Here is a 17,381-nt window from a genome sequence, read left to right on the forward strand (position 1 = left end):
ATTTGTTGTTTGCCTAAATTGGATGTTTTTAATAGTCCACATTGTCTGGATAGTGAGATATATTAACTTAAAGATCTACATATATTATTGTCTAAACTGTTCAGTGCAGTAATCAAGTAATTATACAGATGGCAATGTCATGGGGGTATTGGCTGCCCTTAGCATGGGTCACAATGTCATGGGGGTATTGGCTGCCCTTAGCATGGGTCACAATGTCAAGGGGGTATTGGCTGCCCTTAGCATGGGTCACAATGTCAAGGGGGTATTGGCTGCCCTTAGCATGGGTCACAATGTTGTTATAGCCAGAGAAGAAATGCTTTTAGAGACATGGTCTGGACCATCAGGTTGTTGTAGCCAGCTGAAGTATAGACTGACCATAGAGACAGGGTATGTGTCACCAGGTTATTAAAAGCTCAAGCTGAAGTATAGATTCCCTCCAAGACAGGGCCTGCAGCATTAGGTTGTTATATCCAGAGCAGAAATATAGACTGCCCTTACAGACGGGCATAGACCACCAGGTTATTATAGCTCAAGCTGAAATATTGACTGCCCTTAGAGACAGAGCATGGACCACAAGGTTATTATAGCTCAAGCTGAACTATTGACTGCCCTTAGAGACAGGGCATGGACCAGAAGGTTATTATAGCTCAAGCAGAAATATTGACTGCCCTTAGAGACGGGGCATGGACCACCAGGTTTTTATAGCTCAAGCTGAAATATTTACTGTCCTTAGAGATGGGCATAGACCACCAGGTTATTATAGCTCAAGCTGAAATATTTACTGCCCTTAGAGACAGGGCATGGACCACAAGGTTAATATAACTCAAGCTGAAATATTTACTGCCCTTAGAGATGGGCATGGACCACAAGGTTATTATAGCTCAAGCTGAAATATTTGCTGCCCTTAGAGACAGGGCATGGACCACAAGGTTATTATAACTTGAACCGAAGTGGATAGTCTTGTTTGTTTTTCCATGTATATGACATTGAGTACAGTTGTTTTAATGTTTGGATTCTTGAAAAATTATGCACCAGTTATCCAATAGATGATACATTTTATCCCAGTCTGGTAATTATAGAAAAGTTCTATCCAAGCGATTCCAGAAAAGTAATATCCCAGTTTAGTAATTATAGAAACATTACAATTTTTGTTGGAAATTTGTGTGTATTAGAGGACAAATTTGACGTGGGATAAAAATGTCATTCTCGTAGGAAATAATTAGATAGTCATAAAAAAATATTAAATAATTACCTGGTGAAAGTATAACAGTACCATAATTCATGTATTTTTTCGTACCCTTTAATTATTTGTACACAATTCAGTTATCAAAATAATTATTTAAATGTATCATAATTTTTCTTACATATCATTTTGTATTTTTTTTTTTAAATACATTAAATTGTCAGACATAAAATTTCTACTAAGAATATTGCCATTTTGTTTTTCCAAAATTAATAATTAATTGTTGGTGAAAAAATACAATGATTGATGCATAAGAATGGACACCTGCAGCATAAGTCATGGGGATCACGTGACCCTCCCCCCCCCCACCCCCATTGACAAATGTAATTATGCAAATGAAGCTGAAAATATGTCACAGATTCTGTTCAAAATGCTTAGTAAATATTAGCTTTAGTTTCAGACTGCTTAGCTTACTATACTACCTCTCCTGGATGTGACTGACTGACACGCACACACACACACACACAAATATCCTGCAGGCGTCCATGTGCATAAACTCTTATTGTCATTACAGTATCTACTGATGTTTATTAACAAATGGACAAAGGACTTCACAGACCATACCTTTAAATATTATCGTTAATTAGTTCCCCTTATTAAGTCTGTCACCGTTAAAAAAAAGCACCACATGCATTTTAAAATTCTAATCCAACAAAAATTGCATCTCAGTACACGTTAAAGTGAAGACCATAGACCATTGTTTTATTAAAGTCATACAAACATAAAATATAAAAACCTAGTCATTCTCTAACGTAAATATGTAAGTCACGGACTCGTTAAATTGATTTGTATATATACATATACTATCTTTTAAGTACATATGCTGTATGGACAACAACTTCGATAGCACAGTGACAGATTTTCATTTCCCTAAAGAGAGCCTCGCTGATTTGACCTCTTCTGTTGATTCTTGCATTCAATCTGGTTTCAGCTGGAATAACCCAAAGGCTAAACATGTTTAATTACTGTGTAAATAACACTGCATAGCCATGTGGTTGTTGTTACAATGTACATCGTAAATTAAAATGAGAATGAATTGTTGATTTAGTGGTGTGATTGATAATGGAATATAGTAGGGTCATAATACACAAGGATTATTACAATCATCAGGTGAGTCTTTTTTTCTCTCTCTCTCTCTATTTGCAAACGCTACAAATAAAAACCACCCTGAATAAATATGGTATTTTTCACTGAATTTTTTTGTTTCATCTCTCTCTCTCACATGCACACATGCGAGCACACTAACTAAAACGTGATTTCAAGCCCTTTATTTTTTATTGCAATTTGATAATGAGTTTATTATTAATGTAAAACTATAAGTTGCACTTAATTTCTTGACAGTGTGGTCTCGTATCATTGCGTACAATTTACCAATAAATAATACCCATAACTAATATATGTTCAAACCATCTTAATCATTTTGCCAACATTACACAACATACAGCTGCATATGCTCTAAATGCAGATGAGCTTGCACACTGAGACATAATCCTCTCTCTTTCTCTCTCTCTCTCTCTCTCTCTCTCTCTCTTTCTCTCTCTCTCTCTCTCTTGTTCACTAATAACAACAAAAATCTTAGAGTACTTTTATTTTTATTGTAATTAGATTCCCGAGTTGAGAGCAGAATGAGACAGAAAATATATGTTTACTTTGTACGTTTGTTCTGTTAGGTTGTTGAGTAGCGTGTGTTCCATACAATTTGTTCAAATATGATCTCTTTATTTATCATACACAGTCAGTACCACCAAATGATAATTACCTATTTTACATATAATTTGTCATACACTGAAATTAATAATTATTGTTTCGTGTACAAAAAATAACATGAAATACGGTAGTTCTAATCAGAAGCATCGCACCAGTCCCAGTCAGCAGTTTAAGAGCAGTCGTCATCAACTGCATTACACAAGTCACTATCAACATCATCTTACCAGTCTCCCATCAGCAGCATTGAACCACTCACTATGAGCAACATCACACCAGTCCCCCATCAGCAGTAGCTCACCTTTCCCTGTCAGCAGTCCCCCATCACCAGCATCACACCAGACTCCACCACCAGCATCAAAACCAGTCCCTTGCAGGAACATCACAGATTGAATGCAGCATGCAAATGAACATCGGTCTCTTCTGGGTTGTACTTGCAACAGATTACAGAAAGCAATGGAAAGTTCAAAAGACATGCTGCTGCTAATACTTACTGTGATCTGTTTCCAGATGTCAATAGTCAACAATAAGCTGGTCTTCTGTATAATCAGTGAGCTGAATTTACAGAGGTAAGGTCACTGATCTGCTTGGGTGGCTTCGGTTCTCAAGGCAGATTAGACAATCATTTGTACTTATCCAGATACAGTAGCAGATACAGACCATGCATGACAGTTATGGCAAATTAGAGAAGTGGGTAATTCCGGTGTTCAGTTGCCTGTTTGCAGTACAGTATCTTACCTTGCCTCAATAGAACAGTGGCTAATTTGAACTAAACCATGACTGAAAACACATTCCGGTAATATCCAAATCAAGTACAGTAGTTTTTTATGTAAAGGTTTCAGCTGATAGATGTCAATAATTATTTCTTAATATTTTGTTTTTTAATTGTAATTTTTGTTATTTTGATTCTGGGGTCCATATCACTATGGTATTTTATTCAGAATTGCATTAGAGCAAAGCACATAATGGGAGAGCGCTGTATTATTTTTTGTCCAATAATGGACCCCTTTTCTCACATACAGCTGCAGTTTCCTAACAAGACCACCAATTTCTGGAGACAGGGGATATGATCCAGGACTCACTGTATCATAGGTCTACAGAGAGCTATCTTCTCTCTCCAGAAAAGTTGAAAATGCATTATACAAATGTACTTGAGATTTTAAGTAGCTGATGTTGTCCCAGACAGGAAATTCATCCTTAAAATACAAAAACACTATTATTGCTTGCGATACTTTTTAGTAAGGGTTTGTTCTTGGAAACATGTTTACGACAGAAAGACCCTAATATGTTTTGTTGATCTTTCATAGCAAGAATTTTTGGGTGCTGTCCATAGCTTTGCATTCTGATGTCAAATTTTTTTATTTCTTGTGCTGTCTGCAGCTTTACTTTCTGATCCTATGTGTAGCTGTGCTTTCGTGTGCTGTATTTAGCTTTACTTCTGGTGCTGTGTGTAGTTTTATTTTCAAAGATTAGATATCAGATGTACTGTAAATAACTATAATAACTGATGTCATTATTTTATTGTGTATTTTTAGGGCTACTGAATTTGCAGAAAGGCTTAAGAAGTTCTTAATTGTTTTCCATTTGAAGAAAAAAGTCTCACAGTCGAAGGTAAGTTCTTACCATCCATATGGAGTTCAGGCTATGAAATGAGATCTTTAATTCAATCTTTTGATTGACAGTTTTACCGTAACCTCACACATTTCTTGTTGTTTGGGGGTTTGGATTTTTCCATGAGGAAAAAAAGCATATCACTGCCATGTTGGCAGTAATTCACCATGGCCATATTCAGAGATGTTCCTTCATTTTTATCAGCCCCCTAACTGATAGTGTTAATATGTCACTCTCATGTCTGACAGGACACACTCACCACAACCTTTGTTAGAGGTATTCCTGTTAGGTCAAGCCTCTAAAAGACTTGGTTTTTGGCTCTCTAATTTAACAGGAAAAACTCACTTTAGCCTTATCAGATATTCCTTTTAGATCAAGCCGCGAAATGACTTGGTTATTGCCACTAAGGTGGCGCTATATAGTTTCATATTTTGCATAGGGATAGAATTTTAAAGAAAAAGCATTTCCCTGGCTTTCTTCACTAGTTATACTGGCTATTTAAAAAAGACCTTGTATATCTTAGGTATAATTCAAAGAACCTTTAATTCCCTTTATTTTGATGTATGATTGATGGGTGTAATATGGGTTATAGAGTATACAGCTTGGTCTTACTACAGATGTGCACCTTTCAAAAAAGTGCTGGCTCTACTTGGTCATTTTCACTTCCTGAACTTCAGAGGTAAATTGTATAAAAGAGAGCTGATAACTTTTTTTTACATTTTATGTATTTGGTGATTCATTCCTTCCACTTTCTGAAGCTGGTATTGTCTAGTCTGGCAAAATTAATTTTCCCTATTTTAATAGCTGCTATGGATAGTGTACTTTAGACTAATTCAGGCTCAATTTTTTAGCACAAGGGAACATTCATTTTAGTTAGCAGTGTGCTTAGATAATGTACAATATCCAAAGAAAAATCCATATTACATTAATGTAGCATAGAAGTATGCCAGCATTCTCTCCATTGTGCATTTTTTTAAATGCAAACAGCTTTACTTTACATACATCACTCTCTCAAAAGTACATAATAACAGGAAAAACTCACTGGAGCCTTATCAGATATTCCTTTTATATCAAGCTTCTAAATGACTTGGTTATTGGCACTCACATGTAATAGGAAAAAACTCACTGGAGCCTTATCAGTTATTCCTTTTAGATAAAGCCTCTAAATGACTTGGTTATTGGCACTCACAATTGACAGGACAGAAATGAAGCGTGTTTAACTCAGTTTGTTGAATCTGTACAATTTATATTTGGCTTGATTCATTTTTCAGACCCTCATTTCACTTGGTTTAGTGTCCATTCTGTGTTACAAAATATAGTTGGCATTAAAAAAAGAGTACAAGCTTTATGGTCTTGCTAAAATTACTAACAAAGTATATATATCAACTGGTCTGTCATGATCTCATATTTAGGTAAATGGTTATACCTCATAATATTTATCTCCCTTGGATATTTTTCTGCTGAGAACAGAAAATGCTTCTAAAATGAAATCACTGCAGTAATTTCTTCAGTAATGTTTCAGATATTAATGTACATTTTCGAATGACATAGAGAAAAGAAAATTTAGACATTTATTTAAAACACAATGTTAATGACAATAGCAAGGAGCATGAACAACCATTTCTCTTGATGTAATGTTCTTCCATCTGATCTTGTGTAAATTAGTGTCACTTAACCCTCAAAGACACCAGTATTCTTAGTACTTTGATTCAACCCTGGAAGCCACCGGTATTCTCAATACCTTTTTTTTTTTCAGCAAGGCATAATTTCATGGATTATGTGCTAATCAATAAAACATAGTCTGTTGCCTTTAATGTATCACATATATTCACATATACATTGAGTCCAACTGCCAACAACATAGACCCTGATCTGTCATTGCATAATGTACTGACAGATAAGGGTTTATGTTGTTTGTTCTACTGATTACTCCTTGCAAACTGCACAGACCCAGATCTGCTAGTGAATTTAGTGACAGCAGATCTGGATCTGTTCCATTTGTAGCTGGAATCATCTTATAAGAGAGCATTTACAGTATATCAGTCTCTCTATCATTGTCTCTACTTGTTAAATTCAGTTTAAGATAATTAAAGGAGGTTACTGTATTTCACACAACCAACCATGAGGATAATCTATAACATTTGCATGATTGGTCACGATTGGTTTGTCAGATGTCAGAAACATTGAAATAAATTATTAAAAAATATTGAAAAAAGTAGATGTTATTATTGCTAAAATTAATTTGAGCAATTAACACAAATTTGAAGCATATTTTTGGTCAATATTCTAATATATTTGCCTTTATTTGTCATTTTCCACATCAGAGCCCAGTGTTATCCATTCATCCCAAGACAGCCAGTCGTTATGTCTCTTTCTGTAATATGTGGATATGTTATTCAGTAGCTGTGCATTTATTTCAGAGCCCAGAACCTGAAAAGGCCTATGTGAACTTGATGTCATCCTTGCTGTCAATTTTCATTGATATGACAGTGCTGAACAGCAGGTATCCTTTATTATCTTCTCCCTCATACATTGAAGTTTTGCAAAGGTATTGTTTTTCTTTCACCAGCAATGTCTTTTTCAGATTGATAAAATGGAACTGTCCAAGTCTATCAGAATCTTTGCCAAAAATATTGTTCCCTCACCAAAGAAGTTGAAAGGGATATTAGCATTTTAACAGTTGTTCCTTCATGCTTTAATTTGTTTCTTAGTTGTGCCCTCATTATCTTTTACCATGCTTCAGCTACTCATATTAAATTCATGATGTGGATACATTTCAGGGAGAATAACCAAATCATTCCACAGGTATTCACTGTAAGCAAATTTTCACATGAGTGACTTTGTTGGGTTTTTTTTCAGCTATTCACTCATTACACCTTAGACAATAATTTCATCTACACTCATAAAAACTGGTATGTGATGGCATCTGATTGTAACTCAACCATGCTTAATTAGGTCACTAACCTAATTTTCTCACTTGTAAGACATATAATTTCAGCTGTTCAGTCATTACACCCTTGACATTGTCGACCCTATTTCATCTACACTTAACAAAAGCTATGTGGATGTATCACAGTGTGAGCAATTCAGTGATACCAACATTATTAGGTCATTGTGACCAAATTTTCATGTTATAGTGACTTGTATTTTTCAGCTGTTCATTTTTTAATGCTGTCAATACCTTGGAAACTATTTTACCTTACATTCCTGAAAATTGGTATGTGGATATATCTCACAGAGAGTAACTCACCTATGCCTAGGATGGGTCATTCCAAGTTAATTTTTGGAGTTTTTTTATTTGGGGGCTCCAAGTATTCAAGTGGTCTTAGGCACTCACCTTTACAGATCACTGACTGTCACCTCTGTCCACACAGTTCAAATCTCAGGCTCAGACAATGTGGGTGTGTGAGAAAGCTTACATGTATCTTCCCATGGGTCAGGGTTCTTTTGGGGTTTTTCCTGGGTTCTTCCAGTACCAAATTTACTGGCTGCCATGTATAGTTATCATGTGCTGAAAAATGGCATTACAACAACAGCAAAGACTACAGGTTAGGCATTTGCACTTGTATATTTGTTGCACTCTAATTGTTTTCAATCTTATTTCACCAGCAACAAAAATATGCTGATTTGTCCTCAGTTACAGGTCCAAGTAACATCAGACTTTGGTGTTAACACCTAATGTATGATCAGATTTATTTGTTTGTTGACATAGAGTTTGACAGTTGCTGATAGTGCCATGTTAAAATTGTGAAATATTTGTCATTTTCTATGTTATTACATGAATTTTGTATTTATGGAATTTCACATTTCATATACTCAATGACAGGACTCAAAAAAATTTGAAATTTGTATTTTTTATTGTTAGTTTTTTTTATATAAAAAGAAACAATATGCTTTTACTCTGAACGCATTCAGATTTAATTACCAAGAGTAATGAAACCAGTGGCCTTTAAGAGAATTAAAGCTTTGCCTGTAAACTTAACTATTCAAGATCTTGAATGACTTCAGTTTTGAGTATGAGACTTTGCATCTTAGTTATGCCTTTATCTTTGGAAAGAAATATTTTTTCAATCTTGTGTAAAATAGAGGAAAGCAACAAGATATAATGTTTGGGAGATATTTTACATAGGCTGTGTTGTTAATGACTCTATATAAGCCTGTTTAGTGAAATGGTCAACTGTCAGGTGAGAATGTCAGGCCCACATGTGCCTCTTTTTGCCTGTTGGTAACTTTTTTGTAAACTTGGAAAAAATGACAGCATGGGGGTGGGGACAGTCTTGAAATATGATACAACATTTGATGTTATTTTGCCGGTCTTGTCATGTAATTGTCTCCTTGAAGTTTGTTTTAAGGGAAAAACAATTTCTTTTTATTCCAGTTTAATTTTGTAGTTTCATTATAATATATTGGAGGTATGTTTTTGTCCAGATTGCTTTCAGATAATGTCTGTCCAACTATGTAGTATTAAAACCTAAGTTAGGGTTGCTTTCAGCAGAGTCATGTGATTTGACGTAAGGTGTACTACAGTCTTCAATCAAAACTGGGCACTGGCTCAGTTTCTTCAACAGTACTACACGCAGGGCAATGTCATATGATACATTAGTGCATCAGAAGAAGTACAGTTAATACACTAGTGGATTAGACATGACAAAACTCCTAATTTGACCATACTTTCATGAGAACTTTTATTGCTTCAGTACATGCTAGATAGCATTTGGTAACTTTTAACTTTGTAATTACAGGGAAAAAGAAAAGAAAAAGAAGACTGGCAGATACATTTGTGGTTTCACAAACTATCTTCTTTCACCTTGGCCACATTCCAGACTGGATGTATTGTTACAGATTAGTGTCCTAGATGAGGAAGACAGTGAAATTATCATGCCTTTTGTCAGGTAACTATATCCCCCATTTTGTGAATATGTTGTCATGTTTATCTGTCTGTGTTGGTGTTTTTGCTTCTTCCATCTTTCCTTGTAAGTTGAATTCTATCTACATCAGCTGAGAAAGGTTAGCATCAGTGATATCTTGTCTCATATCAGCTGAGAAAGGTTAGCATCAGTGATATTTTGTCTCATATCAGCTGAGAAAGGTTAGCACATGTGATATCTTGTCTCATATCAGCTGAGAAGGGTTAGCACATGTGATATCTTGTCTCATATCAGATGAATATATGGCCATCAGGGTTTCAGATCCTGAATGTACTTGCACTAGTAGTAGGGGGTTGGGGTCAAATGTTGAAAGGTCATGTATATGCAGATATTTGAGATGGCATTCATCTCAAATTTATAACATACTTTCCTTACATACCTATGGTTATGTATAGTGGTGTCTTTGATTACTATTGCATACCTGTTATATTCCCAAATGGTGTTGGGGGATTTTGGGGACACGGGGAGAAAAAAATTAGGTCCAAAGGGGCATCAATACATGTGACTTAAGAAAAAGAAAGAAATTGTCCAATTGAGAATAAATTATAAAATTACTGGAAATTCAAATTTGATAAAGAGCAAATATGCTTTCTTTGAAGTATTTAATATTTTTACAAAGCAAAATTATTCGATAGACTTGAGATTATCCGTTATATATATATATATATATATATATATATATATATATATATATATATATATATATAAAGTTTCTACCGTAAAAATCAATTTGACAGTGAAATATTTTCTTAATTAGATGCAGTCTTGCTACTCTCAGTAGTTTAGGAGAGGGGGGTTGAAGGTAATACAAATGTCATTTGATTCAACATTTGAGACTTGATGTTCAAACTTCCCTGAAGATCTTGTAGATTTTTCTCGGCATAGAAAATTATTTTTATGCATCTATATTCCTGCGAGGGAGTAGTAAACAAGCTGGGTGGTGTTGCTACATTGACTGGTGGTCGTATACACCAAAATGACTAATGTTAATATGGTGTTTGGATTGTGGGCAGAAATGAAATGTTCCCCTTGCTGTTGTACTTCACAAAATCAAACTCCATCCAGAAGTTCTGAAATTTAGTTTTACTGATTTGCTCAGTTTGCTTGTGGCTCATCATTTTGTAAATCAAGCCTGCATTTTGACATTTTGCCTTAAAAAATGAACCACACATATATACTTTTCTGACTTCAGAAATGATCGATGATCTGCATGTTATATATGGAGTTAAATCTGACTCAAAGAAATGTTTCTGCTTGTTACAAACTTGCCAATAATCTTCAGTAATGATGGCTTAAACAAGTTTATTCAATGTATGCAAAGACTTACCCACACACACTTTTTGTCTCAATACAATTTATTAATAAAAATCAAAGCAGATGTCATCGTTTTGTAAATTTTCCCTTAAATGTGAAAGTGGAAATATAGGAAAAGAAGTTTATGTTCTTTTGACAATTTTGCTCCTAATGATTATAAATGCCAGAAATTACATTGCTTTCTGTGGAGTTCTTACCCAAAATTCACACATGATCCATGAAAAACAAATCAAAAATTGAATTTGTGTTGCAAATCATGACTCAGTGGACATATCCAGGTCCATTACTAATAAAAATTATCATTGTTTCCAATATTTTGTCATACAGACATGTAAAAAAAGGCCTTTCTGGTATGGAAGTAGTTAATGAGTGGCTGTAACCTATTTTCAGAGTTGCTGTTTTATATTATACAGCATCAGTAATGAAGCAGAACAAGAAAGTATTACTATTTATATAAACGTCTAAAAGTTTTTCATCAGCATTTTGATCATATGACATCAAAATATGCAAATATGGTAGTTTTTTGTGACAATTTTGTATTTGCATTTCTTCTAGTTTTCACCAAATTAATCCTATTCCAGCTAAAGGTAGGTTATTTCACCCAAATATTAGAGTCCAGCTTGAACCATGACTTGTTATGATTGAATGCACTGATGCAATTCTGAACTGAATGGAATGAGGTAAAGGTTCAAGCAAGCAAGGTTTACAAATATTTGATTGGAATGGTATTGAAGAGTATATTTATTCTCCTATAACTTTTTACTTAAGAAACCATTTTACTTCACCTAATGGCACATTTAATCTCAAAGAGCTCATTTTGACATTGTGAGACCTGTGACAGCAGCACAGTATTCTGTCTTTCTGAATCATTCTGCAGCTTCATACTGATGCTGGTCACTCTTCTTTCGCTGGATTTGCATGGAAAATAATTTTCTTCATCTGATTCCATTCATAAACCATTCACTAACCCAAACCCATAGCTCACACAACTCAAAGCTGCTGTAGAAGAGAGAGAATAAGAGGATGCAACTCCCATCACCACTTACCTATTCTCTTAACATATTATGATCAGATCACATATTTAAAGAAGAAACCAAATTTTTTAGAACAATGTTTCTTCAGTAACATGTACCTAATCATAATAGGGGCCCCGAGTGGCCGAGTGGTCTAAAGCGCTCTCCATTATGAATCACTGCCATCTCACCTCTGCCTTCGTGGGTTCGAGTTTTGGATTCAGCCAATGTCAGTATGTGAGAAAGCTTGCCAGTAGCTTCTCATGGGTCGGTGGTTCTTTCCGGGTTTTTCCTCCACCATTAATACTGGCCGCCATGTATAGTCTATCGTGTGCTGAAAAATAGCATTAACCACTACAACAACAACAACAACAATAACCCAATCATAATAAAGACACATGTTCCCAAGCCCTCCCTGCACTTGCATCTCTGGAAGAATGTTCACATTCCCTCCATTAGTAGACGATGATTAGTATGATTTTGATAACCTTTTAGCACTTGTACTAAAAAAAGCCAAAAGATTGGGCAAATGTCCTATTAATTTGGGCAGATCTGGATTTGCAATGTAGTGGATGTACTCGTAATGTGTTATGATGAGGTAAGTATTATTAGGAAATATATTTTGCTCAGAAAAATTGGTTTCAAGACTGTTATTGTCATTCAGAAAAGTGAAAGTTGGTGCCCTTATCATCAGAAATAATTAACATTTACTCCTTTTTTCTTTTCAAGGTCAGTGTTTGCATCTTCTCTCAGGCAAAACAATGGCAGCAGTCACGAGACATACCTTAAACATGTCCTTGCTGTCAAGTTCCTGTCACAGAAGTTTCAGCAAGAAATGGAAGACATTGTTATGGTAAAGCCCTCTTCTCTAATAAGCCAATGCCATTGTGAACCAAACCTTATAATACCAGTGTGAAATAATCTGCAAGGGATGTGCTGGATTTCCCACAAACAATGGTCATATATTAGTATGTTACTTTCAGCAGGTACTTGGAATGTATTGATTGGTTGTATGTGTCACTACATATGTCCATTGTGACAAATTTGTTAGCAGAATTGTGCAAAAACCACTTAACATAGCCAAATTAAATTTTGCTAGCATATTTAAATTTTATATAGACGAACTGATCTATCTTCAGACCATTATGATGATTATTACATTTTTATTTCAATTTTGAAGAAAAAAAACTTGTTAGATTTTTATTTTTGGGGCAAAGTCTTTGTTACAGACCCAAACTGGATAATTTCACCAAATCTGTTTTATATAATACAGCAACTATAGAAACAAATTCAAGATTTCCAAGAGACTATCTTATAAGCAATAATAGCTTTGCTTGTAAACTTTCACATGTATGGGATTATAATTTTATTAATTTCTACTTTGAGTCAAGTTATCTAATTACCACTATTAATTAACAAAGGTTTGATGATATGAAGTATTGTAAACAGCAGCTGATACATTGGAAAGTAGAGATACAGTCCACAAATGTATAAATATGCAACAGTCGTATACTTAATTATGCAACCCGTGGGTCCATGATAGGGATAGGAATATTTTCAATTCTTTCATCTTAAAACTAATGCCCAGTTTAATTAAGTACGTACTAGTTTATATGTTCACACATTTAGGGATAGGGGTGGCACTAAAGACTCTACAGCTTCTATCAAGATCGTTTGGACCCATTAAATCTCTTTTTCAGGAAAAATGTATAGGCCCATTTCCAAATGTTGTCGGTCCATGGGAACATCTACCTCTGAAGTTTTTATGGCCATGATTTGGCATGATAGAAGCCACATTGCATTCATCATCAGACGTAGATGCTCCAGATTTAATTGAGATCGACATTTTAGCTTCCTCAGCTGAGAGATTATTTATCAGTATCTTTCATTGCTGTCACCATTTCAAGAAAAGTAATTAAAGATTTTCTGTAGTTTCCTGAGATTGATCTTCATGTTGTATGTAATGCATTACGTTGTTGTTATTTTGGTTTTAACTCCATTTTTCACAATAGGCTGTACATGGTAGCCAGTATAACTGGTGGAAGAAGAGCCAGGGAAAACCCCAGTAAGAAACACCAACTCACAGGAAGCTGCAGTCAAGCTTTATCTCCTACCACCACATTGGCCAAACCTTAGACTCAAACCCATGTGGACAGAGGTGAAATTGTAGTGATCGGTAAAGGCAAAAGCTTTAGACCATTCTGCCACCCAGAGCCCCTAATACATTACTTTGTTTGTTTTTAGTCTAGCTGACTAACTATAATGTTAAATTGTCTTAACCTCAAAGCTTCAGGTTGCATTTTTCTTGCTCACACTTGCTTGTGATTCATCAGGAAGATGGTTATAAGTTGTTAAAATGTGCAGTTGACAAAAAATTATTAGTAAAATCAAATGTAACCAGTTTTTTTCACAGGTAACTAGAGGAAAACGAGCAGGTGATGGATTCCTGGACTGGTTACAGGAGAGATGTCCAGATGTCCTGGAGGAGATGCCAGTCAATGACAAGAAATTCAAAGGGAAACAAATTACTAATTTCCTCATTGATGAAGCTGATGAGGAAATGGTCTCTAAACTATTGGACGTAAGCTTTGAGAAACGCACTTCTTGCTTTTGTCCTTTTATGTGCAGTAGGGTTGTACCGAATATTCACTTTGTATTCGCTTCAGCCCTGAATAGTTTTTAAATGAGGTGTTCGTGTTTGGCCGATGAGTCATGCAACCGAATACGAATAGTACAATTAGGTCAACCTTAATGAACAGCAAACTCATTATAATCAGAAAAGAGTACCTCAATTCGTATTGACAACCAACTGAACCAATTTCTGAATGAGGGCTATTGATCCAGTGATCCAGTATCATAAAGGCTGGTTACGTTTACTCTGTTCTTGCACCCAACATTATCTAGCAGTGCCTCCAACAAACATCCCAAGTGAACATCTATTCAGTGCTGCTGGCAACACCTTGTCAGACAACAGATGTTGTCTATTGGCAGACATTGTCAAATGACTCGTTTTGGGTTGATTTTTTTTTAAAGCTTGTGTATTCTTCATGCAGCAGTAAATGTTGGACTGCATTTGAAAATTTAAATCTTGTTATTCATTAGTTAACATATAAAGCATTATCAAGACATCTAACTGTAGCACTTTGATATTTTGGTAATGCCTTACTTTGAACCTTCATATGTTCATTGTTAATTACTTTATAATTAATTAAAATGTCATTAGACCTGCTGAAAATTGTACAAAAAAATTGAGCATTCAGTCACTGTTGGGTTTTTTTTCGGCCGATTAGTTATGGGTCTCCATTCATATTTGGTTAAATGGTTAAAACCACTGTTTAGTATAGCCCTAATACAGACCTACCAACTCTTGCAATTTTGCTGTAAATCTTAAGAAAGTTGCCCTTAAAATACGGACTTGCGGCATACTAGCAAAAATTATGGAAAAATGATCGTTGCCAAAAACTCCAGATAATTGGTTCATCTCTTCTATTTGGATCCGGTTTTCATTTTAAAATTAGTGAAATTAGCCAGGGAACCATACTAACTTTACAGCAGTACCCCAGACACTTTTTTCATGCGAAGTGTCTGCATTGTCAAACTGTTGATTATAAATTTTTTTTAAATGGCATCCAGAAAACGATGCATGTTTAAGACGAAAGGGAAGATAAGCTTCTAGAAAAGTGTTAATAATCAACACAGAAGAATAACAAGGAGTATTCAGATTCTTGTGAATAAAAGCTGGAAAGGACACGTTTATTGGGCATCACATGCCAGTTTGAGTATGACTTGTGGTGTGAGATAAAGTTACCATCGTCATGTGAAATGGAAAAGAATTTCCAAGAATTATGTCAAGTTGAGAGATATTAACAAGCCATTAAGCTGCATAGGGTTTGGAACTAGAGTTTGTGCAACTGTACTAGTGTTAAATAAAGCCTATGTGTACTTGACGATCTTTTCAGTTGAACATAATGTTTATCATCGATGTGTCAAGCTTTTAATTACGTTTTCCAGCTTTACAATAGCAATCGTTGATATTTTGTTACACCTTGCTGAAAACTGGTCAGTCTTACGGAAACAAATCAACTGCATTTTATACTTTTGGGCCGAGTAATGACCTCCTGGACATGGTTTCGGCTTTGTTTGACTTGGTGGGATTTCATTGTCTCCATTTCTGTGGTTTATAGTCCATTCCTTGTTCAAATATATTGATGATAGTAACAAACTTTTTAGTCTTATTAAACTTAGTAACAAAATTATTCACTGGCCTTTGAGTTCAAGTTTTATATTTCATGGGAGGCAACTCAAAATTATGTAAATGATTAACTGCAATAGAAAATAATGTGATAGTATAAAACACTTTTAAATGGGAATCACCACAATAAATCAGAAATTACTCAGTAATGTTTCAGAACTTAAATGTACATCCTCTTATTGCATATAAATAGCCTTGAAAATTGATTACTTAGAGCTTTTTGTTAGCAGATAGCAATAGCTCTGGAGTTATTGTTCTTCCATCTGATCTTATGTAATTTAGGATCACTTCAACCCTTGAAGTCATTAGTATTCTCAGTACTTTGATTTAAAAAATGCTCATCATTCTGCAATAACTCGGTACAAGTTTGTGTGTTTTATGTAGGAAATGCCCACACATCATTAACATCTACCACTCATCAGGGTGAGCTGTCTCATGACTGGTAATGATGTTTAGGGTTTTCTAGCAGATTTTTCAAGCAGATGTTTATGCTAGTTTTAAAAAAATGATCTTGACATTTATTACTGTTACTTGCAGAACATCTTTATATGTGAAGCAAGTCATTAAATGCAGGCAGTGACCTATTATTCATAGTGGATACCATTTGTATTTTCTTTTATTTGTATGCTCACAAATGCAGCTGGGTGGGGTATCCTGATATGGTCAAAGCTTTCTATCCTGTATGCCCTCACAGCTTGCAGCTTTGGGTCGTGATTTGGCCTATGAAATTTGGTATACATGCTGCATATTTGGGATATATGTATAATTTAAGATATTTTAGCATCTTACGTTTTAAAAACTTATCTAAACTTTTTTTACTTCAACATTTTGGTCTGCACAGGGAGCATATGTGTCATTGCAAACATATAGTTTTTGATACTTCATAGTCTTAAAGTTGAAACCAATCACACACACACACACACACACACACTAATGGGAAGAAATTAGTATCCAATTTGTGTCGTTCCAGGCTCTAACAGAGGACACCTTATTCTCAGCAGAAAGGGTTCTGGAGGAAGAAGCCTGGAAATCCAAACTCAAAGATGAAGGGCAGGAAACCGAGTTGGAAACGAAAACCGATGCAGATCTTTTTTTCCTTGACACAAAGGGCTTTGCAAAGGTATTTTATCTGGACTGCATGGATTTTCCTGTAACTAATATACCAAAATAACACAAATATTAACAGGCAAACAGAACAGGGTTAGTATAAGAATTGATTTTATTTCAAAAACTTTTAATCATAAATTTGAAAAGGAAAATTCATGTGTCGTTTGAATAATGCATTTTCAAGTTACATTTGCTTGTTATGTTCTTTA

The 17,381-nt window shown here is 35.0% G+C and overlaps 1 protein-coding gene across 1 annotated transcript in view; it reads left to right on the top strand.

Annotated features, from left to right (window-relative positions):
• The window catches only part of LOC149776793 (uncharacterized), a 59,616-nt gene that overhangs the window by 26,979 nt on the left and 15,256 nt on the right, over positions 1–17,381 (top strand). Inside the window, exons 7-12 of the mRNA XM_089941483.1 lie at positions 4,483–4,558; positions 6,979–7,061; positions 9,301–9,450; positions 12,543–12,666; positions 14,227–14,394; positions 17,036–17,185. Coding sequence (XP_089797609.1) covers positions 4,483–4,558; positions 6,979–7,061; positions 9,301–9,450; positions 12,543–12,666; positions 14,227–14,394; positions 17,036–17,185 — 751 coding nt within the window. The remainder of the gene's footprint in view (positions 1–4,482; positions 4,559–6,978; positions 7,062–9,300; positions 9,451–12,542; positions 12,667–14,226; positions 14,395–17,035; positions 17,186–17,381) is intronic.

Source organism: Sinohyriopsis cumingii, chromosome 18 (genome assembly GCF_028554795.1).
Source record: "Sinohyriopsis cumingii isolate HCF-2022 chromosome 18, ASM2855479v2, whole genome shotgun sequence".
Classification (NCBI taxonomy): Eukaryota; Metazoa; Mollusca; class Bivalvia; order Unionida; family Unionidae; genus Sinohyriopsis; species Sinohyriopsis cumingii.